We start from the raw sequence: 27,657 nt of genomic DNA, 5'->3' as shown, positions 1-27,657 counted from the left end.
CCGTAGACAACCCCTTGATGACTTCCTCCTTTTCTGCAGCTGTGATACATCTTGATCAACAATGCCCTGCCCCCACTTCTTTTGCTTCCCTTCCTATCCTTTATGAAGACTGGCATTTGAAGTAGCCATTCTTGCCCCTGCACCTTCCAAGTCTCTGTAATGGCCACAACATCATAGATCCAAATGCTGATCCATGCTCTAAGCTCATCCGCCTTATTCATAATACTCCTCGCATTAAAATAGACACATCTCAAACCATCGGACTGAGTGTGACCCTTCTCTATCACCTGCCTATCCTCTCCTTCGCACTGTCTCCAAGCTTTCTGTATTTGTGATCCAACCTCCCTTTCCTCTGTCACTTCAATTTGGTTCCCACGCCCCCCCCCCCCCCCACCAGCAATTCTAGTTTAAACTCTTCCCCAATAGCCTTTGTAAACTTCCCTGCCAGGATATTGGTCATCCTCGGATTCAAGTGCAACCTGTCCTTTTTGTACAGGTCACAACTGCCCCGGAAGAGGTCCCAATGATCCAGAAATCTGAATCCCTGCTCCAATCTGTCAGCCACACATTTATCCTCCACTTCATTCTATTCCTATACTCACTGTCACGTGGCACAGGCAGTAATCCCGAGATTACTACCTTTGAGGTGCTGCTTCTCAGTTTCTTTCCTAACTCCCTGTAGTCTTTTTTCAGGACCTCCTCCCTTTTCCTACCCATGTTGTTGGTACCAATATGTACCACAACCTCTGGCTGTTTTCCTTACCACCTCAAGATATCATGAACGCGATTCGAAACTTCCTGGACCCTGGCACCTGGGAGGCAAACTACAATCCGTATTTCTTTCCTGCGTCCACGGAATCGCCTGTCTGACCCCCTGACTATAGAATCCCCTATCACTGTTACCATCGTCTTCCTTTCCCTACCCTTCTGAGCCACAGGGCCAGACTCTGTGCCAGAGGTACAACCACTGTTGCTTCCCCCAGGTAGGCTGCCCCCGCCAATAGTACTTAAGCAGGAGTACTTACTGTTAAGGGGAACAGCCACTGGGGTACTCTCCAGTACCTGCTTGCCCTTCCCTCTCCTGACTGTTACCCACTTCTCTGTCTCCTGTGGTCACAGAGTGACTACCTGCCTATGGCTCCTCTCTATCACCTCCTCACTCTCCCTGACCAGACAAAGGTCATTGCGCTGCATCTCCAGTTCCCTAAAGCGGTCTCTGAGCTGCAGATCGACACACCTGGTGCAGATGTGGTTGTCTGGGAGTCCGGGAGTCTCTAGGACCTTCCATATCTGACATGGAGCACAGAAAACCGGCCTCGCACACATACTCTCTGTCTTTATTTTAAACAGATAACCTAACTGGCCTCGACCCGTTATCACCGGAGCCCCATTGAGCCAAAGCCTTCCTACACTATCTCTCACTACTCTGTTGTCTGCTCCTCCGACTCCTGTCCTAGGACTATCTGTCCTACCTATCACCCCTTCAGCCTCCCAAAGGATCCACAATTAACGAACAGGCGACAGCCTATCCTGAGGACTTTCCTCGGGGATTTCATTTAGCCTTTTGTGAAGAAGACTCTGCCTGATTATCATTAACATATCACTTACAGCCCCAGGGGTCTCAACACTCTTGCCCTCTTGCCCCCTGTCACACTACGATGAGGAAAGCTTACCATTCGAAGCCTGGACTGCATTTCGGAAAATTCTATCACTTGACCTCCTCTGATCTGCATCCAGGCAGAGGGTAAAGAGCAAGATTCCAGAGATAAGGACAACATTGAGGTACATGTGGGAGGCTGAGGAGTGGCTGCACGATTGCTAAAGTCGGTAGACTGGGCCGTGTTCAAAGACTCAACAGACAATCTGAATGAGTAAATCACAGCTATCGCAGACTTTATAAAAACAATTGTATATTAGTTGTCCCTACAAAATAATTCAGAATTTTCCCTACCCAGAAACCTGGATGTATCAGATCAGCAATATTCTGGTCTGGCAAGTTACAAGCTTCAGTGGCTGAGATGGGAGAGACTGCACATACAACAACTGTCGCCCGGGTGCTTCACCAGTCACAGCTTTATGGGAAAGGGGCAAAGTAAAAGCCACTGTGGGGAAAAAAACTCACAGGAAATCTCCCCTTGAGTTTGCCAGAAGGCATGTGGGAGAAGATTCTATGGTCTGATGAAACTAAAATTGAGCTTTTTGGCCATCAGACTAAACGCTATGTTTGGTGTAGGCAAATACCGCCCATCATCAAAAACACACCATCGCTACTGTGAAGTGTGGTGGCTGCATCATGCTGTGAGGCTGCTTCACCGCAGCAGGCCCTGGAAGGCTTGTGAAGGTAGAGGGTAAACTGAATGCAGCCAAATGCCAGGAAATCCACCCAGGGGGAAATCCTGATACAGTCTGCAAGAAAACAGCAACTTGGGAGAAGTGTTGTTTTCCAGTGAGAGTATGGCCCCAAGCATACACAGGAACGGCTTAAAAACAACAAAGTTAATGTCCAGGATTGGCCAGGTCAGAGTCCAGACATCAATCCAACCGAGAATTTATGGCTGGACTTGAATAGGACTGTTCACTCACGAACTTCATGCAATCTGTCAGAGCTTGAGTAGTTTTGTAACGAAGAATGGGGAAGAAATGGAATGTGTCCAGATGTGCAAGGCTGGTAGAGGCCTATCCACACAGACTCGAGGCTGCAATTGCTGCCAATGTTACACCTCCTAAATACTGACTTAAAGGGGGTGGATACGTATGCAATCAATGATTTTGTGTTCTATACTGATAATTAATTTAGACCACTTTGTACGGATCTGTCTTCACTTTGACACGAAGGAGTCTTTTTCTGTTGCATAGTGTCAGAAAAAACAAATTAAATCCACTGTGATTCAATGTTGAAAAACAATAAACCATGAAGTTCTTCCAAGGGGGATGAATACCTTTTATCGGCAGTGTACGTGAGGATGCTCTTCACTGCCTACAGCTCGGCCCCTCAAAACTAATCAATAAAATTCATGTCCTGGCTCTCAATGCCTCCTTGTGCAACTGGATCTTCAATTTTCAGACCCCAGTCAATTCAGATTGACTCCACCAAAACATCTCCACCATTTCCCTCAGTGCAGGAACACCACAACGTTATGTATTAGCCCCCTGCTCTACTCAGATTATGACTGGGAGGCGAAGTACAACTCCAATGCCATAATTAAGTTTGCTGATAACACCACAGTCACTGGCCAAATGAAGGGTGGTGACAAACCAAGTTATTGGAGGGACATGGAATGTATGGCTGAGTGGTGTCTTAACAACAACCTCTCACTCAATGTCAGCAAGACCAAGGAAAACATTGATTTCAGCAGGAAGAAACCAGAGTTACAGAAGCCATTCCTCATTGGCATATCAGAGGAGGAGAGGGTCAGCAACATTAAATTCCTTGGTGTTACTATTTTTTCAGAGGATCTATTCTGGGCCTAGCATGTAAGTGCCATTGCAAAGAAAGCACGTCAACACCTTTGGTTTCTTGGAAGTTTGTGAATATTCTTCATGACGTCTAGAACTGTGACCAATTTCTATAGGTGTGTGGTACAGACTGCAGTCGGCCCTCCTTATCCGCAGATTCCATAAGCGCGGATTCAACCAACCGCGGATCAGGAAAACCCGGAAGTTCTCGCTCCAGCACTCGTTGCTTGAGCATGCACAGACTAATTTTTCTTGTCTGAAAAATCTGAAAAATTCCTCAGATTTTGGTCCCCTAATCTGAGGAAAGACATTCTTGCCATAGAGGGAGTACAGAGAAGGTTCACCAGATTGATTCCTGGGATGGCAGGACTTTCATATGAAGAAAGACTGGATTGACTAGGCTTATACTCACTGGAATTTAGAAGGTTGAGGGGGGATCTTATTGAAATGTATAATATTCTAAAGGGATTGGACAAGCTAGATGCAGGAAGATAGTTTCCGATGTTGGGGAAGTCCAGAACGAGGGGTTACAGTTTAAGGATAAAGGGGAAGCCTTTTAGGACCGAGATGAGGAGAAACTTCTTCACACAGAGAGTGGTGAATCTGTGGAATTCTCTGCTGCAGGAAACAGTTGAGGCCGGTTCATTGGCTATATTTAAGAGGAAGTTAGATATGGCCCTTGTGGCTAAAGGGATCGGGGGTATGGAGAGAAAGCAGGTACAGGGTTCTGAGTTGGATGATCAGCCATGATCATACTGAATGGCGGTGCAGGCTCGAAGGGCCGAATGGCCTACTCCTGCACCTATTTTCTATGTTTCTATGTTTGTCATTATTCCCTAAACAATACAGTATAACAGCTATTTACATAGCATTTACCTTGTATTAGGTATTATAAGTAATCTAGAAATGACTTAAAAGTACAGGCAGTCCCTGGGTTATGAATGAGTTCCATTCTTGAGTCTGTCTTTAAGTTGGATTTGAAGTTGGAACAGGTACATCTGCTATTATTTAGCGTCAGTTAGTCAAACATTTTCCTTATTATATAGTACATATTTTACCTTTCTATGCATATAAAACACTTAAGAAGCATATGTATTTCAATAATTTAACCACTGCGTTGCTTAGTAATAATTGTAGCTTTCATTGGGGCAGGGCCTTTCATATGCTCCATTAAAATTGTCCTGATCGTTGACCGACTGTAGCTTAACGCTTTTCCAATGACCGATGGCATTTCACCTCTTTCCAATCGCTTTATTACTTCCACTTTATTTTCGATCGCGATCGTGATTATTTTCGTCAACAGAAACACTGCAGATTCAGAGCTGCGACGCCAGGTCTTAATGTCCACCGCACGGAGACACGTTAAGTAAAGTCCAGGGTTCCACTGGGTCCTAAAGACCACTGCACTGATACATGTTAAATAAGCGACTTGAGCATCCGCGAATTTTGGTATCCGCAGGGGGTCCCGGAACCAATCCCCGGCCGATAAGGAGGGCCGACTGTATATTGACAGGTTGCATCGTAGCCTGTTATGTAAATACCAGTACTGTTGTACAGTAAAACCTACAAAAACGTAGTGGATATGACCCAGTCTATCACGGGTAAATCCCTCTCATTGAACACATCTACTTGGAGCTTTTTAGCAGGAAAACGGGATCCTTCATCATGGTCCCAAACCATCCAGGCCATGCTCTCTTCTCACAGCTGCCCTCAGGATCTAGGTACAGGAACTTCAGAACCATTACCACCAGGTTCAGGAACAGTTATTACCACTGAAGTATCAGGCTCTTGAACTAGTAGGGATAACTTCACTCATCCCAACACTGAACTGTTCCCACTGAACTGGGCTCAAGATCAAAGATTCTTCATCTCATGTTCTCTGTATTTATTGCTTGTTTATTTATTTATTATTATGGATTTTTTTCTTACTACTTGTACTTGGACATTTGTTGCTTTTTCTTTGCACATTGATATTGTCCGCCCCGTTGGGTACAGTCCTTCATTGATTCTGTTGTGTTTCTTGTATTTAACGTAACTACCTGCAAGAAAAGGAATATCAGGGTTGTACATGGTGACACGTCTGTACTTTGATAATAATTTTGTATTGAACTTTGAGCTTAAGATGGGGTATGTGACTCAGGTCAGAGTAAATGGGCACGTGGGGGAGAAATGGGTTCACAACAACATGAGGAAATGGGATTAATGGGATCGCTCTGAGAACCAATATAGGTTTGATGATTTGAACTAACACCTCCCATGTCAGAAGGAAATACATCAAAGGGATATAGTAAATTAATCTTCACCTTTCACTTGACAGGAACAGTCACTCATCCTTCAGTCCCACGTTACATCGCAGTTTGCTGAACTGCACCAGATTCTCACCGAGAAAGAGCAGCGTATACTCAGAGATCTCAGGGAAGAAGAGGAGAGGATTCTAAATCCAATGGAGAAAAATCTTCGAGAGATTCAAAAGAATTTAAATTCTATTCAGGAGGAGATCTCAAGGTTACAGGAACAGATGAATCAAAAAGAGAGTGTGATATTTCTCAAGGTGAGAGATTATATTTCTTTTTGTTTTTGTAAAAGTAGACAAAATTGGAATCAATGTATTTGAAGTAACTGTGACATTTACAAATGGTTGTAAACTGAATTAGTTCAGAAAGATGTTTTGGAAGTGCAGGACTGTTGATGTCCCAAAACTGGACTTCCATAATATTGGTATGTCACTGGACCATCTGCAATCTTCCTTGTGAATGAGTTACTCTGAACATGACACTGAACTGGTGATCGTTTCCTCAATACCCATATCAAATATCCCAGAAACTCACATTAATATCCAGTCCCAGTCACATGCTGTGAGTGTGTCTGGTACCATGGGTGAGACGGTCTCTCTGTCAATCAGTGAGAACAAAGGATCAATTCCAGAATGTGACCCACACATCAAATTTATCATCAATAGGCGCTTTCCATTAGATTAGAGAATTGAGGGAAACCTACACTGTTTATTTATATTTTCAGAAATACTCCCTGTCATTTACCAAGTCGTTCTGTGTTGTTCGTACATGCGTGTGACTGTAGGAATGTGAATTTACAACATCTTGCAATGATTTCAGTGAAATTCAGGATGAGGACTGTAAGTCTCAGTCTATTCAGATTTGTGTTTTATTTATTTCAGGAGGAAGCTTGTCAGAAGACGAGGTAAGATATAATCTTTGCTGAACCTCTGTATGGATTTGTAAACTAGTTCAACATTGCAGTTTATAACCAACAGTTTTATATTTGCAGAACTAGTGATGACTTCCAGCAATTGTCAGTGACAGACGGTGTTCTTCCGGTTGAAAAATTCGATCATTTCTATTTGTTGAACTCAGCATTGAGAGAAACACTTGATGACATTAATCGAGGTAAAGCTTACACTGATACATTTGTCCTTGTTCATGAGACACAATTAATTAGAATTAGAAGCACAGATTGTCTGTAACAATGGGCTGACGGGGAACTGTAGTTCTATTCCAGCTTCAGTTCCACCTGCTGGGAAACATCACTGTCATATAGTCAGCTGGAGATATCGGACCCCTGAACACACCGGCACAGGGGCACAGTGCAACCAGTACACGGGACTGTTAGTTGTCCCACTGTATCCTGGTGCCATCCAGATTCTACAAACCCGAGACAGGACACGAGTGTGAATCTGACCGCATAATCTGGGGAATTAATATTCATTTAATGACATTATAGGGAATAAAGGGCAGGCACTGTAGTGTAGTGGTTAGTGCAAAGTTATTCCAGCTCTGGGTGTCAGATTCCGAGTTCAATGTATGTAAGGATCTGTACGTTCTCCCCTTGACTGCATGGGTTTCCTCTGAGTGCTCTGGTTTCCTCCCACAGTCTAAAGGTGAAGCATTTGGTAAGTTAGTTGGGCATTGAAAGTTGTCCTGTGGCCTCCGTTGGTAGTGGTCGACCGTGGGTACTGCACCTCTGGTAGTCACTGACAGTGGCTCCTCCAGGGTGCAAGCCAGGGCAGAGCTGATTTGGAGATGCTTATGTTGCCTATGCGGTGGGACCCGCCCCCCCCCACCCCATACTGGTGACAGATCCAAAGGAACGCAGGAGTTGCCGTACCGGTGCTGAGTACAGCAGTCAGCCGCCTTTGGGACTCCGACTCTGGATTTTTCCTTGGGGTTTACTCCCAAAGCCTTTCCCGTGAGCGGGTATAGCCGCAAGACAGCGGAGGTTTGAAATCAGAATTTTCCCTCTTCTAGATGAGCAACCATCCGTGGTTAACGAGCCCCATCTGTCCTGCGATTAGACCAGTGGCAAATAGTTGGGTTGCTGCTCAGTGCGGCTCGTTGGGCCTGTTCCGTACTGTATCTCTAGATGAAATAAAATAAAACTTGTATCAGTGTGGTGTCCAGTATTGTAAGGAAGACCAGTCAGTGACTGCAGACTCAGCTCTGCCCCCTGCTGGACTTGCTTGTCTCCCTGTTGTAATCAAACCAGACTCAGCTCTGCCCCCTGCTGGACTTGCTTGTCTCCCTGTTGTAATCAAACCAGACTCAGCTCTGCCCCCTGCTGGACTTGCTTGTCTCCCTGTTGTAATCAAACCAGACTCAGCTCTGCCCCCTGCTGGACTTGCCTGTCTCCCTGTTGTAATCAAACCAGACTCAGCTCTGCCCCCTGCTGGACTTGCTTGTCTCCCTGTTGTAATCAAACCAGACTCAGGTCTGCCCCCTGCTGGACTTGCTTGTCTCCCTGTTGTAATCAAACCACCAGATTGAATCATTATCAGCCTGAGCCCAGACACACCAACTTGCATTGACCAGCACCTCCTTTTGTAATGTGATATGTTCCAAAATGTCATTTCCTGAACATATTTTCCTGAATTCCTTGGTTTCTGTGTCCTTCTCCCTGGGAAATACAGATGAGAAATATTAATTTAAAACCACTTCCCTTTGCATGGCTCCAGCTTATTTCTAAAGAAACCAATTCTTTCCCGAGTTACTCTTTCATTTAATATACATATAGAACCCCTTAAAATTGTCATTTACCTCAATGCTTGAGTGGTCATGTGTTCACTTTCTGCCCTTAAATTTCCCTCTTCCGTATACTCCTCTGTTTCTGAAACTCCTCAGGTCAGAGAGCTGTGACCAGGTGTTTCTCAGAGTTCAATCGCTTACTCTTTGTGACCGGAGCTTCCATGATGTATTTTCTCAGTGTGTCTGTGCTGTCCATGAGACCAAATTAAACTAATTCCACCTGCCTGCCCATGTTCTACATCCCTCCATTCCCTGCCTGTTCACGTGCCTGTTGGATCGCCTCTGAAAATTGCTGTTGTATCCACTTCCTCAATACTCCTATTTATTTAACCTGGTGTTTAACTGACACGTTTCATGTCTCCACTTTATCCCATTGTGAAACACTTTGAGTTACATCATTTGTACAAAAAGTGCTCTGTAAGTTAATTCTTGTTATTATTATTGTACTTCTGTTTTTCTCTCAGCTCAAGCTGGTAAAGCCTGAGGTACGGGCACAGCCAAGCACACTCATTTCTCAATTGCTAGGAACTTCCAGACTATTCTAGTGGTGTTTAGTATTGTGGCCTTCTGAGGATTTACAGAAATATTCCTGTGTAGGCCTAATTTCCTAATGCTATTACGTGGTGACTTTGGGATGATACCAGTTGTAGACATTATTATTGGGACAATGTATTTATTATTATTATCATTAATACCACAAAGCCAAAAGCAAGCAGTTGGAGGAACTCAGCAGGTCAGGAAGAGTCTGCAGAAACAAATAGATGGTCAAAGTTTCAGGTGGAGACCCTGCATTAGAGTCCTGCCTTTCTAGTCTCTTGTGAGACCAAGTGAGACCAAAGTTTCTGTAGCTGCAACAGGTCGTGTCAACTTCCACACTCAATGCATGGTTCACCATGGGTACTGCACCTCTGGTAGTCACTGGGAGTGACTTCTCCAGGGTGCAAGCCAGGGCAGATTTGATATGGAGATCTTTCTGTTGTCCATGCAGTGGGACCACCTTCTCCATGCTGAGGACAGGTCCAAAGGAACGACGAAAGTCGACACAGTTTGGTGCCAGCAGCTTCGCAGGAGTTACTGTGCCGGTGCTAGTTACGGCAGTCAGCCGCCTCCGGATTTTTCCTCAGGGTTTACTCCCAAAGCCTTTCCCGTGAGCGGGTATAGCCGCAAGGAAGTGGAGGTTTGAAATCAGAATTTTCCCTCTCCTAGATGAGCTACCCTCCATGGTTAACGAGCCCCATCTGCCCAGAGCAACTGGTTTTAAGGTGCCAGTGGTCTGCATTAGCCCCTTCTCCTGTCAGTGAGAACAGCTCCGCCGGGCATGAGAACTATGCCACACGTGAAGGCCAGGAGTTGGACTTGGCTGTCAGAGGCTGTTTGAGATGCACACCATGAAGAGCATTTGTTTAGCAGTGGGAGCTCGTCCCCACTACCACCCTTTGGCTATGACTACCCTTGTAGGCTTATCTACATATTGTATTAAGAAACCTTCCTGAACACACCTCACAAACTCCACCCCATTTTAACCCCTTCAGTATTTGGGAATTTAAAATCTCCCACCACAACAACCCTGTTGATTTATATAAATGTAGAACCCTATGTGATTTACAGGGAGGTAGCTCGTTCAGTTTTATTTTGATGGGATGACCTACAGCTCAAGACACTTCAAATCTGTAGTGGAGCATTCCGGACCACATCATGAGATGCACTTGGGGTTGAACTAGGAGAGATGGCTCTTGACCAGCAGAGTGAAAACTTGAGCCTTGCAAAGGGGACTTTCATAGTAAGGTGTGGGACGTCCCCTTTCATGAATGTTTTTAATGGATTGCTGGGAATATACTAACCGAGATGGTAAGTATTTTGTGTGGACAATTAGGGAATAGGTGTAGCGGTATGTTCTTGTCAATTTGCATATTAGCCCAACAGTGGCCCGGCCAGCAGTACAAATTTGGAATTTCCAGACGTGGAAATAGATTTGTCATCACTGTGAGGTAGACAGGGTCTTGTGGGTGGTGAGAGGGTGTCTGGTCACTTACGGCATCAGTATTTTTCCCTTTTGCCTATTTTCACAGGTTGTTCTACTGACCCAGTTAGTAATGGGTGGGCTCTGGAATAAATATCCCCTGGATTAATGTTGAGATAGGGAAAATGCTGACAGGTGGATTATCTGTCGATACAGCAGAATTTATGGCCATTATCATTAGTTTGCAATGGGTAGAACAAGTTAAACCAAAAAGAGTTGTGATCTGCTCAGACGCTGCTTCGGAACTGCAGAGTTTGGAAACGAAGCGTTGAAGCGGACCTGATCTGTTGATGGAAGTGTAAACGATTTGTATGTTCTGGAGAGAGTGGGAATAGTAGTACAATTTTGTTGGTTCCCGGAACATCTGGGTGTATCAGGACAGATGTTAGAGCAAAACAGGGACTTACTAAGTCAGAGGTAGATAATATAGTCAATATAGGGAAGTATGGAGCTAAATCTTGTACTAGGTTGACTGGGATGAGTAAAGGCAGAATTTGTGGGATAGCAGTGGGACTGGGAGGTGACATTATAATTTGGTTCAGTCAGTCCAGGGGAGGTTTCTGAAGTTGTCATAGATGGGGGTGGTAGTGGGGATAAGCTCCCACTACTTATAAAGTGCTCCAAATGGCGTGCGTCTCTAACAGCCTCTGACAACCAAGTCCAACTCTTGGCCTTCACGTGTGGCTTAGCTACTAGGCCAAGCGGAACTGTTTCCAATGCCAAAGGAAGGGGAAAATGCGGACCACTAGCTCCTCAAAACCAGTTGCTTCAGGCAGATGGGGCCTGTCAGCATCAGACAGCCAGGAGAAGGAAAACTCTGATTTTTAACCTCCGCTGCCTTGCGGCCGTACCCACCCAATGGGGAGGCTTCGGGAGTAAACCCCGAGGAAGAAATCCACAACCGGGTCCCTAAGGCAGTTTGATGTTGTTTACAACTTCACTCTGGCAACCTCTGTGACAACACTGGTGCCAAGCTGTATCGGTGCTTGCCCTTCCCTTGGACTACATCAGTGACGTGGAGAGGGGAACCCACTGCATGGGCAACATCCGGTTCTTCAAATCTTCCCATCCAGGCTTGCGCCCTGGAAAGGACACAGTCCACCAGAGATGCAAACCCACAATCCCCTGGGATCGACGCCTGCTTATGAGTTCAGAGGAGGTGCCATTTGGGAAGGAATAAGAGGAAAGATGCGTGGTTGGCGAGTTTGAGGTTCGGACACACAGATCTCCACTCCACTTTGGCACTTGTTGGTAAGTATGGGAATGAGTTGTAAGAATTTTTTAAGGTACCGGAGACAGTGGAACATGCGATCATGGTGTGCCACAGATATTTGGTATAACGTAGGAAGCTGTTTAATCAATATATGGGTAGATCTGTGGTGCCTAGGCTGCAGGATATTCTGGCACCAGTCATGTAGGCCCTGGTGAACTTTTTAATTAAAAGAGGTTTGGTGGGCAGGACCTGATCCTCGTGACAGCTCCAATCATACTCCAGTCCAGTAGGTGGCGGTAATGCACCTTCCTGATAGGTGCAAGCTGCCATTAGCACAATAGTCAGTGGAAGAAGAAGATTCGGTGCACAGTTGTCATCTGGACTCTGGATTCTCGTCTCAGTCTGATATCGTGTATCGAGTCTAGACTCGGCACTCCAGCACTTGGGTCCTTACCGTCCTCGCCTCGGACTCTTGTCACAATATGTGTATCATCAATAGCTACAGGTGAGGGGCCAGAAGACCGGAGGGTAACTATTGTTGAACCTTTATTCAAGATAGACTGTTGGGCAAACACTGGGAAGTACAGACCAGTGAGCCTAACGTTGGTGGAGGATACATTAATGGAGAGGAATCTGAGAGACAGAATCTCCAATCATTTGGAAGGGCAAGGACTAATCTGGGATAACCAGCTTGGCTTTCTCAATGGATGAAGAAAATGAATGATGGAAATGCAGTAGACATTGTCTACATGGACTTTAGCGAGATATTTGACAAGGTACCTTATGGTAGAATATTCCAGAGAGTTAGATCACATGGGCGAGAATAAGATCTGGCCAGTAGGATACAGAATTGCCTGGGTTGTGGCCTCTGTTCAGTGGTGTTCTGCAGTGATGGTGCTGGGTCCACTTTTTTTCACAATTCATATGAATGATTTGGAAGTGGAAGTAGGTGACAGGTTTTGTATGTTTATGGAGGACACTAAAATTGTTGGACATTGAGGACTGGAGGGCTTGGGTTATAAGGAGAGGCTGGATAGGCTGGGAACTTTCCCTAGAGCTTAGGTGGCTGCCAGAGGAAGTGTAGAGGTGGGTACAATATTTTTAAAGACATTTGAACTGGTCTGTGGGTAGGAAAGGATTAAAGGAGTAATGGGCAAATGGGACGAGCTCGCTGAAAAAAGATGGTCAGCACGAGTGAATTCAGCTGAAAAGCCTGCTTTGCCTCTTTGAATGCTTCCAGTGTTTACTCACCCCATCCTCTTCTGGATCCAGTTGTTGCTCCGCCCCTTCCTCACACCCGTTTCCACTGCTATCTCCCGTCTTTCTTAAATGGTGAAAGATTGCAGCATGCTGTGGTGTAGAGGGACTTGGGGTGCTTGTGCATGAATCACAAAAAGTTGGCTTGCAGGTACAACAGGTTATTAAGAAGACAAACAGAATGTTGGCCTTCATTGCTAGAGGGATTGAATTCAAGAGCAGGGAGGTCATCCTGCAACTATACAGGGTCCTGGTGAGGTCACACCTGGAGTACTGTGTGCAGTTCTGGTCTCCATACTTGAGGAAGGATATACTGGCTTTGGAGGTAGTGCAGAGGAGGTTCACCACGTTGATTCCAGAGAAGAAGGGGTTAACCTATGAGGAGAGATTGAGTCGCCTGGGACTATGCTCTCTGGAATTCAGAAGAATGGGAGGGGATCTTATAGAAGCATACAAAATATTGAAGAGATAGGTAAGATAGAAGTAGGAAAGTTGTTTCCATTGGTAGATGAGACTAGAACTAGGGGACATTGCCTCAAGATTCGGGGAGAAGATTTAGAACCTAGGTGAGGAGAAACCGTTTTTTTCCAGAGAGTGGTAAATCTGTGGAATTCTCTGCCCAGGGAAGCAGTTGAGGCTTCTTCACTAAATATATTTAAGATGCAGTCAGATAGAGTTTTACATAGTAGGGGAATTAAGGGTTATGGGGAAAAGGCAGGTAGATGGAACTGAGTTTACGGACAGATCAGCCATGATCTTATTGAAAGGTGGGGCAGGCTCGATGGGCCGGATGTCCTACTCCTGCTCCTATTTCTTATGTTATTATGTGAAATATCCACAGTCCATCTCCCTCCGCATATGCTGCTTAAACCACTGAGTTTCTTCAGAATTTTGTGTGTTTTGACTAGGAAAACTCCGCTCTCCATCCCAGAGGAAAAACCTCGGGAACATTTTAGTTAACAACACGCACAAAATGCTGGTGGAACACAGCAGGCCAGGCAGCATCTATAGGGAGAAGCGCTGTCGACGTTTTGGGCCGAGACCCTTCGTCAGGACTAACCGAAAGGAAAGATAGTAAGAGATTTGAAAGTAGTGGGGGGAGGGGGAAATGCGAAATGATAGGAGAAGACCGGAGGGGGTGGGATGAAGCTAAGAGCTGGAAAGGTGATTGGCGAAAGTGATACAGAGCTGGAGAAGGGAAAGGATCATAGGATGGGAGGCCTCAGGAGAAAGAAAGGGGGGGAGCTCCAGAGGGAGATGGAGAACAGGCAAACAACTAAATATGTCAGGGATGGGGTAAGAAGGGGAGGAGGGACATTAACGGAAGTTAGAGAAGTCAATGTTCATGCCATCAGGTTGGAGGCTACCCAGCTGGTATATAAGGTGTTGTTCCTCCAACCTGAGTTTGGATTCATTTTAACAGTAGAGGAGGCCATGGATAGACATATTAGAATGGGAATGGGATGTGGAATTAAAATGTGTGGCCACTGGGAGATCCTGATTTTTCTGGCGGTCCGTGCGTAGGTGTTCAGCGAAACGGTCTCCCAGTCTGCGTCGGGTCTCACCAATATATAGAAGGCCGCACCGGGAGCACCGGACGCAGTATACCACACCAGCCGACTCACAGGTGAAGTGTCGCCTCACCTGGAAGGACTGTCTGGGGCCCTGAATGGTGGTGAGGGAGGAAGTGTAAGGGCAGGTGTAGCACTTGTTCCATTTACAAGGATAAGTGCCAGGAGGGAGATCGATGGGAAGGGATGGGGGGGGACGAGTGGACAAGGGAGTCGCGTAGGGAGCGATCCCTGCAGAAAGCAGAAGGGGGGGGGAAGGAAAGATGTTCTTGGTAGTGGGATCCCGTTGAAGGTGGCGGAAGTTACAGAGAATTATACGTTGGACCTGGAGGCTGGTGGGGTGGTAGGTGAGGACAAGGGAACCCTATCCCGAGTGGGGTGGCGGGTGGATGGGGTGAGGGTAGATGTGCGGGAAATGGGAGAGATGCGTTTGAGAGCAGAGTTGATGGTGGACGAAGGGAAGCCCCTTTGTTTAAAAAAGGAAGACATCTCCTTCGTCCTGGAATGAAAAGCCTCATCCTGAGAGCAGATGCAGCGGAGACGGAGGAATTGTGAGAAGCGGATAGCATTTTTGCAAGAGACAGGGTGGGAAGAGGAATAGTCCAGGTAGCTGTGAGAGTCTGTAGGCTTATAGTAGATATCAGTAGATAGGCCGTCTCCAGAGATCTGTCTCCATCTTAACCCAACCACGTGCTGGAGTATTCTAGCACTCCTGCTCAGTGCTCTGTCCAATCATGTCCTGGCACGTCATTGCACATGATAACACCACATTTTCCTTTCATTAAAAAGAAAAACAATTAACAATGTTAATCAAAGTAAATATATAATTCAGCAAGTCTCTATCAGTCTCTGTGTGGTTTTACAAACAGGGGTAGACCTAAGTGGTACACACAGAACTTGTGCTTCCTTGTTATTATTTACATGTTTTGCCTCGTCAGCGTCAGGTAACTGAATCTCTGAAATTGGCTCTTTCTTGAGGTCTTTGCGATTTCTTCTTAGCACCACTCCTTCTGTTTGGACTGTATCTTTCTTCACTCCTTCCACTCCCATTTGTAACGAAATACAAATCTTCTTTTCTTCATCTAATTCATTCATTAACTGTGTAATCTCTTTTTTATGCTGAGACTTCATCATTTCAATAAAACTTCTCAATTCCTTCACTTGTGCTTTCACTTCTTCAACTGGATCCTGATTCTTGTCACTCTTTGGCTTCAGATCAGTATTGTACTGTACCGGCAAGTTTGGCTTTGGTGGCTTTGGTGGCAATGCTTTGTCAGATGCTGGTGACAAGGGGATGGGTCTGGGATCTTTCTTTATGACTTCTTTTAATTTTGCCACATTGGAATCAAATTCTGTTCTGTCATGAAGTCCTATTCTGACTCTGTGTCACTACCCAGGACTAAAATTATTTTCACCAAATTAAGTCTTTCGCAGGCTGATAAACCCAGAATTGACTCTACAGTTTTTTTGGCACGACCACAAATGAAAGCGTGTGCACAATATTTTTGTGTGATACCTTTGCCACGCGTGTTCCTTCAACTGGAATGTCTGCACCTGAATACCCAGTCACTTTTATATTTGTCTGATGTAACTTAAATCTTGGCTTTAAAGCATTAAACTCAGATTCTGCAAGAACATTTACTTGCGCTCCAGTATCAAGTTTAAACAGAATATTGTTTTGATTCACTTGCAATGGAATAGTCCAGAATTCTTACTTTGTTTATTTTCACAAAGCACATCTATATAAAATTCCTCACGTTCATCTTCAATCACAGCATTTACTTGTTTCATTTTATTTTCCTTCTTTCTACTTTTACAACAGTGTGAAAAATGACTAATCTTACTGCAGACATTGCAAATTTTGCCATACACTGATTTGGTCGATGTTCCTGCGCACAGCGATCACATGACTTTTTGCTTTCAAATGCCGTCTTGCTCTCTGTCAGTTTTGTCGACGTATTATTATATTTCTTGATATATTCGCATTTTTTTACAACGTTTACATTGCAGTTTTCGACTAAAAGCTCTTCAGCCTGCAACGTCATGGTCTCAGAAGCTTTGCAGAGTGCCAAAGCTTTTTCAAAATTTAAATCTTGCTCTCTGAACAGCCTTTCTCTCAGAGCATTATGTCGAATGCCACAAACAATTCTACCTTTAATGAGAGAGTCTGTGAGTAATCCAAACTCGCATGTTCTACTATGCTTTCTTAACCCAGTAACATACTGATCAATTGTTTCAGCAGCTCTTTGTGCACATGTGAAGAATTAATATCGCTCATACGTTAAATTACATTTAGGTCTACAAAATGCTCCTCAGACAGGATGAAGAGGTCAATACTCCCCAATGCCATTAGGCTTTACAATTCAACCGCCAGGACTTAAGAACTTTTTTTTAAAGCTATTATTAATGCTTTTTGTGTTAGTGATTTAGATGCATATCATATTATTACTGAGTTAAGTATTGTATGTAATTAGTTTTTGCTACAACAAGTGTATGGGACATTGGAAAAAAGGTTGAATTTCCCCATGGGGATGAATAAAGTATCTATCTATCTATCTATTATTGACTTTAAATTGAAATCATCTCCATCTTCAAAGAAAAAAATTATTATATATCTCTACTGCGTCATTCCTGATTACATGGAGCAGAAATGCAGATTTGGTTTTTTTATGATTTTCTTCATAATTGATCGCCGATAAGTGCAGTTCAAACTATTGCTTGAATATCCTCCAATTCTCAGCTATATTGCCAGTCAGCTGAAGTTTTGGTGTGGGTGGTAAACCTTTCATTATACATTTTAAATTTGGAATTTTTTCTTTTTTTTTCCCTTCGATTCTCGATTCTCCCGTATTATTCTTCCAGAACCACTCCTGACACCATGTTATGTTACTTCTGTTTAAATATATTGTGGGTTAACAGTGAAGAATCATATTCTGGAAGAATTAGAGAACTTTTATTTACAGTAATGAACAAGCACGTCTTAACCCAGCCATGAGCTGGAACATTCTAGCAGTCCTGCGCATGCTCAGTGCTCTGTCCAGTCACTTACTGGCACATCATTGCACGTGATATCACCACAGGGGACTCTCTAATTCTCTGCTTCTACCCCCAGTCTCTGTCACCCTGGATGTGGAAACAGCGACTTTGTGTCTTGAGGTGTCTGAGGATCAGAAGAGTGTGAGACGGACCGGAACCCAGAGGAATCTCCCTGACACCAGGAAGAGGTTTGCATACTGGATTTGTGTGCTGGGATCGGAGGGATTCACATCGGGGAGACATTACTGGGAGGTGGAGGTGACGAGGAATCAGTGCTGGGATCTGGGAGTCGCCACAGAGTCTGTGGAGAGGAAGGAACGGGTCATACCGAGTCCGGAGACCGGATTTTGGATCATCGCGTGGAAAGATAACACGATGAACGTTCTCAGCTCCCCTGAATCCCGTCTCCCTGCCGATCCCATCCCCGGGAGAGTGGGAGTTTATCTCAGTTATGAGTCCGGGACAGTTTCATTTTACAATGCGGAGACCAAGTCCCATCTCCACACCTTCACTGGGAATAAATTCACGGAGAAACTTTATCCTTTCTTCGCGACTGGATATAAAAACGAGTGGCTGAGAATCTGCTCCGGTTCCGCTCCGGGTCTGTAAACGGGTCGGGTCCGGGACCGGCGTCAGGAGTCAGTCAGTGTAAATATAAATGTGCGGAGAGTGAAATAAACACGATGTGAGAATTATCGATCCATTAATTTTAACTCATTCACCGCATCCGTCAACGGAACAGAAACACTGCGGATTCAGCGGCAGCCGCGGGCGGTGGGTCCTGAGCTCCCCGGCACCCCCGGGTGCTAAAGTCCACCGGGACTGACAGGGTAACTGGGGCAGGTGGTGACAGGGAGCGGGAGGTCAGGGTGAATATTGGTAAGATAGGATATGTAGTGGTGGTAACACACAAAGCGCCAGAGATTCCCATCGTGTCAGCGAACATCTCAGCCGCAGGTATTTCACTTTGGATACTGTTGTGGGGGGTGACCTGGCAGAGGAAAGTCACCGCGTAGGGTCTCTGGCAATGAGTCTGCCTCTGACTCAGAAGGGAAACCGGGAGAAGAGCTGTGCTGTGTGATAGGGGGTTCATCAGTTAGGGGAACATAAAGGAGGTTCTGTGGGCAAGAACAAGAATCCCAGATGGTATGTTGCCTCCCGGTGCCAGGGACCAGGACATCTCGCATCGAGTTGTCAGCATTCTTCAGTTAGATGGTGAACAGCCAGATGTCGTGGTCCATGTAGGTACCATTGACAGCTTCTGCACAGGAAGTTCTGGGAGTTTGGTACCAAGTTAAAGGGCAGGACCTTCAGGTCTGTGATCTCAGGATTGCTACCTGTGCCACGTGCTAGTGAGGCCAGAACTGGGAGGATTAACTCGTGACTATGGTGTAGGGGGGAGGGCATAAAACTTTTGAATCATTGGGCTGTCTTACAGGGGAGGTGGGACCTGTACAGCAGGGACTGTTTGCACCTGAACTAGAAGGGGATTCATATGCTTGTGGGAAAGTTTGTTAATGCTGCATGGTGGGGTTTAAACTAGAGTTGCAGGGGGATGGGAACAGAGTGCCAGAACAGTTAGTGGAGAAGTTGTTGAGATAGTGGTTGGTAAGTCTGTAGACCAAGTCAGGAATCAAAAGGCTGAGCATGGTGTGACTAGTATCTGAGCTGCGTAAATATCAATGCAAGAAGTATCGTAGGAAAGGGGGATGAGCTCAGGGCGTGGATCAACACCTGGAGTTATGACACTGTAGCGCGCTGGGAGGAGTGTGGTCGACTGCTGCTGAGAAATAAGAAAGGTCTTACTACATTAATGGGATTATATTACAGACCACCCAACAGACCTAGGGTTTTAGAGGAACAAGTTTGTAAAGAGATCACAGACTGTAGCAACAAACGTAAGATTGTTATAGTAGGTTTTTTTATTATTAAGTGTGTAGCGTCCGTGTCCCCAATTTACCCCCCCCCCCCGCCTAGGGTGAACCACCGTCGCCCTGCCAATAGTGCAATACATCGGTGTAAATATGGTGTAATGCCCCCCCAGTGCACGCTCGCAACACAAATACCAGACAACACACCAAAACCGTAAATAATTGCAACTTTATAGTTTTTTCTTAGTGATGGGTTAGTAGAAACAGATAACCTAAAGGTGCCAATTCAGTAAGTTTATCAATTTGTGCACATAATATTTTAATACAATGGAGCTCACGCCTCCGGTTCCATCCACAACGACCTTCCGAGCCTTCGGCCACCGTCCGAACCGCCGACGTCCAGTATCCGTTGCTCTGGAACCGCTGTCCGCTCCTCACACGTCCGTCCTCCTCACTCTCCTCCCGAAAAAAACTGCAAACTCCCGCTCAGCTTACACATGCAAGATAGCATAACAATTCTCCATTGGTTAGTTCCCCTCTTATCTGCAGTGAAAACCCTAACATTCCAGACACAGAAACCCATTACAGCTTTACAGAGAAGCCATTTCATTATAACAATACAGAGAAGCCATTTTGTTAGCCTGAACAGTTAACACCACAGTTACTGGTACTGAGAACCCTACATTCTCCCCCTACCAAATTTCGTCATGCCCTCATGACGCTCAGATAATTGGCCAATGCTTCCTGCAAAACACAAAGCCCAACCCAGGTGCAGAAAGCAGTGACATAACTCCCCAAAACAGTGGAGATCACACCCTGTTCCCCGGGTGCTACATAGGCCAACCTATCTGAGAGGGCGCCAACTTCTCTGCGACCTGCGCATTCCCTTTTCTAACTCCTCCACCTCAGACACCACAGGAGACTCGTGGAAACTATGAGGCGAACCCTCCTGCGAGCGGTCACCTTGGAACCCTCTATCGCTTGCTCAGGCCCCACATTCTCCCCGCCGACGCCCTGCGGTACTCCCGTCACTATCCCCCCTTACCCCGTCTAACAGTGGGGGAAGGGCCAGGATCCTCCCCCTCCATCACGGGGGCATCAGCGAACGGCAGCAAGTACCAATCTTGCGAGTCAGTATCCCTCACAGGGACTGGGTCCAGGCCCGCCTCTCCCGGTGTGGGCTCTTCCTCCACCTTGTATGGACGCAAATTCCTGGTAGTAGGTGCAGCCGGCACCTCGGGCTCCCGCTCTACCTGTACATCTCGCCCCAGAGTCAACAGGTGATTCCGATGGAGAATCTTGACGGGCCCCTTCCCATCCATGGGCCGCACTCGGAAAACCGGTAAGTTGGACAACTGACTCTCCACCACATCGAGCGTGCCTGACCAGCGATCAGCCAGCTTGTGCTTCCCAGGTAATCCCAAATTCCTTCTGAGGACTCAGTCTCCCAGCAGCAGTTGGGAGAACTTCACTTTCTGGTCATACCTCTTCTTATATCCCCGATTCTGCTTGGCGGCCGCCTCCCCAGCCAACTCATAAGCCCTTTGCAGCTCCTTCTGCGTATCAGCCACATACTTCAAGTAAGGCTTCGGCGACACTTCATCCGCGGCCGTCCCGAAACAGAGGTCAATGGGCAACCTTGCCTCGCACCCGAACATCAGATAATAGGGCGAGTACCCAGTAGCGTCATTGCGTGTACAGTTGTAACAGTGAACCAGATGTCCAATATGTTGACTCCATCGGCTCTTTTTGCTGATCTCCAGAGTCCCGAGCATGTCTAGCAGGGTCCGATTAAACATTTCTGGCTGGGGGTCGCCCTGCAGGTGATAGGGCGTGGTGCCCGATTTCTCAATCCCCAGCATGCCCAGTAACTCATAGATGAGCTTACTCTCAAAGTCCCGTCCCTGGTCACTATGTATCTGCCGGGGAAGGCCATAGTGCACAAAATACTTCTCCCATAGCACTCTTGCCACTGTAATTACCCTCTGATCCTTGGTGGGGAATGCTTGAGCATACCTGGTGTAGTGGTCCGTGATGACTAAGACATTCACCGTGTTGCTGGCATCGGGTTCTATGGCCAGGAAATCCATACACACCAGGTCCAAAGGCCCCGCACTCTGCAAGTTGACAAAGGAGCAGCCTGCCCGGGCAGTGTCTTCTGGCGTATGCAACGTATGCAGGACTTGCAATACTCGTCGACCTCTGACCTCATTCGGGGCCAATAAAACCGGTCCTTGAGCAACTCATTGGTCTTCTCCACCCCCAAGTGTCCAGAGTCATCACAACCCTCCGATACTTCCCAGGCAGGACCAGCTGCCAACGCCGAGGTCGGTCCGGGGGTGATTTTAACCTCAACCGAGGCCACTCTCTCAGTAACAGAAACACTGAGCCGTGTTGTGTCTTCTCCACCCGGGCCACATCCCCCTTCTCAACTGCGTCCCAAATAGTGCCAATGCCAGGGTCATCTCGCTGAGCAGCTGCAATTTCCCCAGGACTCAACTCTGGCAGCTGCGGGGTCTTCAGAGCAGTCATGTCACAGTAAACTAGGGGTAGGACGTCATCGGACACCCCCAATGGATCCACTGCTCGATCTGGCCTCTCCTTTTCCTCGGCCTGCACGGTGATAGCAAACTGACACATGGCCTTCACCCCAGAGGCAGGAACGCTCTCCCACTCCTCGTCCCCCTCCAGGTCCTCATGCCTCCGTTGAGACAGAGCATCTGCATCAACATTACGGCTCCCCGCCCGGTACTTCAGGCTAAAATCATATGCAGACAGGGCGGCCAACCAACGATGACCGGTGGCATCCAGTTTCACTGAGGTCAGGATGTAGGTGAACGGGTTGTTGTCCGTTCTCACCTCAAACTTGGCCCTGTAGAGATAGCCACTCAGCTTATCCACCACCGCCCAAGTCAACGCCAGAAACTCCAACTTGTGGGTGGGGAAGTTCCTCTCGGAGGGTGACAAACGCTACCGGCCTCAGCCCAGCCCCCTGATCCTGATACAAGACGGCCCGTAAACCCTCCGGACTGGCATCGGTGTGTAGCAGATAGGGCAATCGGGGGTCCGCAAAAGCCAGCACCGGCACCTGAGTCAGCATCTCCTTCAACTGCTTCACATTGGTCATCCCATCTCTGTCCGAAGGGCTCTGCCGAGTTCAAATATGCTCCAGCCTCCCGTCCTCCTCTCCCTTTCTCTTTCTGTCCCAGGGGTCGGGTGTAGCCACGTAGAAGGTGGTTTTTGGGATGCCTCACCTTGGCGTAGCCCTTCATGAATCTCCGGTAGTATCCATAGAACCCCAAAAACGAGCACAGAGCGCTCACAGTCTGGGGTCTTGGCCAGGTGGTCACCGCTTCGATCTTAGCTGGGTTTGTAGCTACTCCATTCCGCGAGATTATATGTCCAGCATATAAAACAGACGTCTGGCAAACTGGCACTTGTCCAGGGAAAGTTTTAACCCTTCATCCTTCAGCCGGTTGAGTACCTTCATTAACCTCGCTTCGTGTTCTTCCAAGGTGGATCCAAATACTATCAGGTCGTCCATATATACCAGAACTTCAAGCAGGTTCATATCCCCCACGGTCTTCTTCATGATCCTCTGGAAGGTGGCAGGGGTCTCCGATATGCCTTGGGGCATCCTTTCGAACTGGTAAAACCCCAGAGGGCATAGAAAGGCCGTCTTCTCCTTATCCGCCTTACTCATCGGGATCTGGTAATATCCACTCCTCAAATCCAACACACTGAACCACTTCGCCCCACTCAGACAGGCCAGCGCGTCTTCGAACCTGGGGACCGTATACTGGTCAGGGATGGTGCGCCTATTTAGGGTCCTATAGTCCATACACATACGAATCTTCCCATTTTTCTTCCTGGCCATGACTATCGGGGACGTATAAGGGTTGTGGGACTCCGAAATGATCCCAGCTTCTTACAACTTACATAAATGCTGCCGTACATCCTTCACGTCAGCAGGGGCCAGTCACCGCGACCTTTCTCAGAACGGGGTGTCTTCAGTCACCCGGATGGTGTGGCTCCTGGAACAGCCCACGTCAAACTCGTCCAGGGAAAAAACATCTTTCAGCATCAACATCTTCTCCAACTCTCCGGCACAGGCGAGGCCCCAAAGTTAAACGCCCCCGCGGTCAACTTACCCCTGTTTTCTAATGACCCTCCCCCAGTGAGCCTCACAGGGGCACTATACATCACCGTCACTGGGAACAAATGCGCCAGGGGCATCCCTCGTTTAAAAGTGACCTCCTGTTCCACGTTGTTCCTGATGTTCACCAGCTCCCGGCGTGCCCGTACCACCGAGAGCTTCTGCAGCTCGGGTCTCACCACCACCCGGCGTGCCCGTACCACCGAGAGCTTCTGCAGCTCGGGTCTCACCAGCTCCCGGCGTGCCCGTACCACCGGGAGCTTCTGCAGCTCGGGTCTCACCACCACCCGGTGTGCCCGTACCACCGAGAGCTTCTGCAGCTCGGGTCTCACCACCACCCGGCGTGCCCGTACCACCGAGAGCTTCTGCAGCTCGGGTCTCACCACCACCCGGCGTGCCCGTACCACCGAGAGCTTCTGCAGCTCGGGTCTCACCACCACCCGGCGTGCCCGTACCACCGAGAGCTTCTGCAGCTCGGGTCTCACCACCACCCGGCGTGCCCGTACCACCGAGAGCTTCTGCAGCTCGGGTCTCACCACCACCCGGCGTGCCCGTACCACCGAGAGCTTCTGCAGCTCGGGTCTCACCAGCTCCCGGCGTGCCCGTACCACCGAGAGCTTCTGCAGCTCGGGTCTCACCACCACCCGTCGTGCCCGTACCACCGAGAGCTTCTGCAGCTCGGGTCTCACCACCACCCGGCGTGCCCGTACCACCGGGAGCTTCTGCAGCTCGGGTCTCACCAGCTCCCGGCGTGCCCGTACCACCGAGAGCTTCTGCAGCTCGGGTCTCACCACCACCCGTCGTGCCCGTACCACCGAGAGCTTCTGCAGCTCGGGTCTCACCACAACCCGGCGTGCCCGTACCACCGAGAGCTTCTGCAGCTCGGGTCTCACCACCACCCGGCGTGCCCGTACCACCGAGAGCTTCTGCAGCTCGGGTCTCACCACCACCCGGCGTGCCCGTACCACCGAGAGCTTCTGCAGCTCGGGTCTCACCAGCTCCCGGCGTGCCCGTACCACCGGGAGCTTCTGCAGCTCGGGTCTCACCACCACCCGGCGTGCCCGTACCACCGAGAGCTTCTGCAGCTCGGGTCTCACCAGCTCCCGGCGTGCCCGTACCACCGGGAGCTTCTGCAGCTCGGGTCTCACCACCACCCGGCGTGCCCGTACCACCGAGAGCTTCTGCAGCTCGGGTCTCACTACCACCACCCTGCGTGCCCGTACCACCGAGAGCTTCTGCAGCTCGGGTCTCACTACCACCACCCTGCGTGCCCGTACCACCGAGAGCTTCTGCAGCTCGGGTCTCACCAGCTCCCGGCGTGTCTGTACCACCGAGATCTTCTGCAGCTCGGGTCTCACCACCACCCGGCGTGCCCGTACCACCGGGAGCTTCTGCAGCTCGGGTCCCACCACCACCCGGCGTGCCCGTACCACCGAGAGCTTCTGCAGCTCGGGTCTCACCACCACCCGGCGTGCCCGTACCACCGGGAGCTTCTGCAGCTCGGGTCTCACCACCACCCGGCGTGCCCGTACCACCGGGAGCTTCTGCAGCTCGGGTCTCACCACCACCCGGTGTGCCCGTACCACCGAGAGCTTCTGCAGCTCGGGTCTCACCACAACCCGGCGTGCCCGTACCACCGGGAGCTTCTGCAGCTCGGGTCTCACCACCACCCGGCGTGCCCGTACCACCGGGAGCTTCTGCAGCTCGGGTCTCACCACCACCCGGCGTGCCCGTACCACCGAGAGCTTCTGCAGCTCGGGTCTCACCACCACCCGGCGTGCCCGTACCACCGAGAGCTTCTGCAGCTCGGGTCTCACCACCACCCAGCGTGCCCGTACCACCGAGAGCTTCTGTAGCTCGGGTCTCACCAGCTCCCGGCGTGCCCGTACCACCGAGAGCTTCTGCAGCTCGGGTCTCACCACCACCCGGCGTGCCCGTACCACCGAGAGCTTCTGCAGCTCGGGTCTCACCACCACCACCACCCTGCGTGCCCGTACCACCGAGAGCTTCTGCAGCTCGGGTCCCACCACCACCCTGCGTGCCCGTACCACCGAGAGCTTCTGCAGCTCGGGTCTCACCACCACCCGGCGTGCCCGTACCACCGAGAGCTTCTGCAGCTCGGGTCTCACCAGCTCCCGGTGTGCCCGTACCACCGAGAGCTTCTGTAGCTCGGGTCTCACCAGCTCCCGGCGTGCCCGTACCACCGAGAGCTTCTGCAGCTCGGGTCTCACCACCACCCGGCGTGCCCGTACCACCGGGAGCTTCTGCAGCTCGGGTCTCACCACCACCCGGCGTGCCCGTACCACCGAGAGCTTCTGCAGCTCGGGTCTCACCAGCTCCCGGCGTGCCCGTACCACCGAGAGCTTCTGCAGCTCGGGTCTCACCACCACCCGGCGTGCCCGTACCACCGGGAGCTTCTGCAGCTCGGGTCTCACCACCACCACCCTGCGTGCCCGTACCACCGAGAGCTTCTGCAGCTCGGGTCTCACCACCACCCGGCGTGCCCGTACCACCGAGAGCTTCTGCAGCTCGGGTCTCACCACCACCCGGCGTGCCCGTACCACCGAGAGCTTCTGCAGTTCAGGTCTCACCAGCTCCCGGCGTGCCCGTACCACCGAGAGCTTCTGCAGCTCGGGTCTCACCAGCTCCCGGCGTGCCCGTACCACCGAGAGCTTCTGCAGCTCGGGTCTCACCACCACCCGGCGTGCCCGTACCACCGAGAGCTTCTGCAGCTCGGGTCTCACCACCACCCGGCGTGCCCGTACCACCGAGAGCTTCTGTAGCTCGGGTCTCACCACCACCCGGCGTGCCCGTACCACCGAGAGCTTCTGCAGCTCGTGTCTCACCACCACCCGGCGTGCCCGTACCACCGAGAGCTTCTGCAGCTCGGGTCTCACCACCACCACCACCCTGCGTGCCCGTACCACCGAGAGCTTCTGCAGCTCGGGTCTCACCACCACCACCACCACCCTGCGTGCCCGTACCACCGAGAGCTTCTGCAGCTCGGGTCTCACCACCACCCGGCGTGCCCGTACCACCGAGAGCTTCTGCAGCTCGGGTCTCACCACCACCCGGCGTGCCCGTACCACCGAGAGCTTCTGCAGCTCGGGTCTCACCACCACTCGGCGTGCCCGTACCACCGAGAGCTTCTGCAGCTCGGGTCTCACCACCACCCGGCGTGCCCGTACCACCGAGAGCTTCTGCAGTTCGGGTCTCACCACCACCCGGCGTGCCCGTACCACCGAGAGCTTCTGCAGCTCGGGTCTCACCACCACCCGGCGTGCCCGTACCACCGAGAGCTTCTGCAGCTCGGGTCTCACCACCACCCGGCGTGCCCGTACCACCGAGAGCTTCTGCAGCTCGGGTCTCACCACCACCCGGCGTGTCCCCACCACCGAGAGCTTCTGCAGCTCGGGTCTCACCAGCTCCCGGCGTGCCCGTACCACCGAGTGCTTCTGCAGCTCGGGTCTCACCACCACCACCCGGCGTGCCCGTACCACCGGGAGCTTCTGCAGCTCGGGTCTCACCACCACCCGGCGTGTCCCCACCACCGGGAGCTTCTGCAGCTCGGGTCTCACCAGCTCCCGGCGTGCCCGTACCACCGAGAGCTTCTGCAGCTCGGGTCTCACCACCACCCGGCGTGCCCGTACCACCGAGAGCTTCTGCAGCTCGGGTCTCACCACCACCCGGCGTGCCCGTACCACCGAGAGCTTCTGCAGCTCGGGTCTCACCACCACCCGGCGTGCCCGTACCACCGAGAGCTTCTGCAGCTCGGGTCTCACCAGCTCCCGGCGTGCCCGTACCACCGAGAGCTTCTGCAGCTCGGGTCTCACCAGCTCCCGGCGTGCCCGTACCACCGAGAGCTTCTGCAGCTCGGGTCTCACCACCACCCGGCGTGCCCGTACCACCGAGAGCTTCTGCAGCTCGGGTCTCACCACCACCCGGCGTGCCCGTACCACCGAGAGCTTCTGCAGCTTGGGTCTCACCACCACCCGGCGTGCCCGTACCACCGAGAGCTTCTGCAGCTCGGGTCTCACCACC

At 49.7% G+C, this 27,657-nt stretch overlaps 1 protein-coding gene across 1 annotated transcript in view; it reads left to right on the top strand.

The window, feature by feature from the left end:
• Positions 1 to 27,657, top strand: part of LOC140721888 (uncharacterized) — a 60,000-nt gene that overhangs the window by 9,999 nt on the left and 22,344 nt on the right. The window contains exons 3-6 of the mRNA XM_073036720.1: positions 5,774 to 6,007; positions 6,632 to 6,654; positions 6,742 to 6,860; positions 17,666 to 18,195. Coding sequence (XP_072892821.1) covers positions 5,774 to 6,007; positions 6,632 to 6,654; positions 6,742 to 6,860; positions 17,666 to 18,195 — 906 coding nt within the window. The remainder of the gene's footprint in view (positions 1 to 5,773; positions 6,008 to 6,631; positions 6,655 to 6,741; positions 6,861 to 17,665; positions 18,196 to 27,657) is intronic.

The sequence above is a fragment of the Hemitrygon akajei genome, chromosome 2 (assembly GCF_048418815.1).
Source record: "Hemitrygon akajei chromosome 2, sHemAka1.3, whole genome shotgun sequence".
In the NCBI taxonomy this organism is placed as follows: Eukaryota; Metazoa; Chordata; class Chondrichthyes; order Myliobatiformes; family Dasyatidae; genus Hemitrygon; species Hemitrygon akajei.
This window is presented reverse-complemented; position numbering and strand designations above follow the sequence as displayed.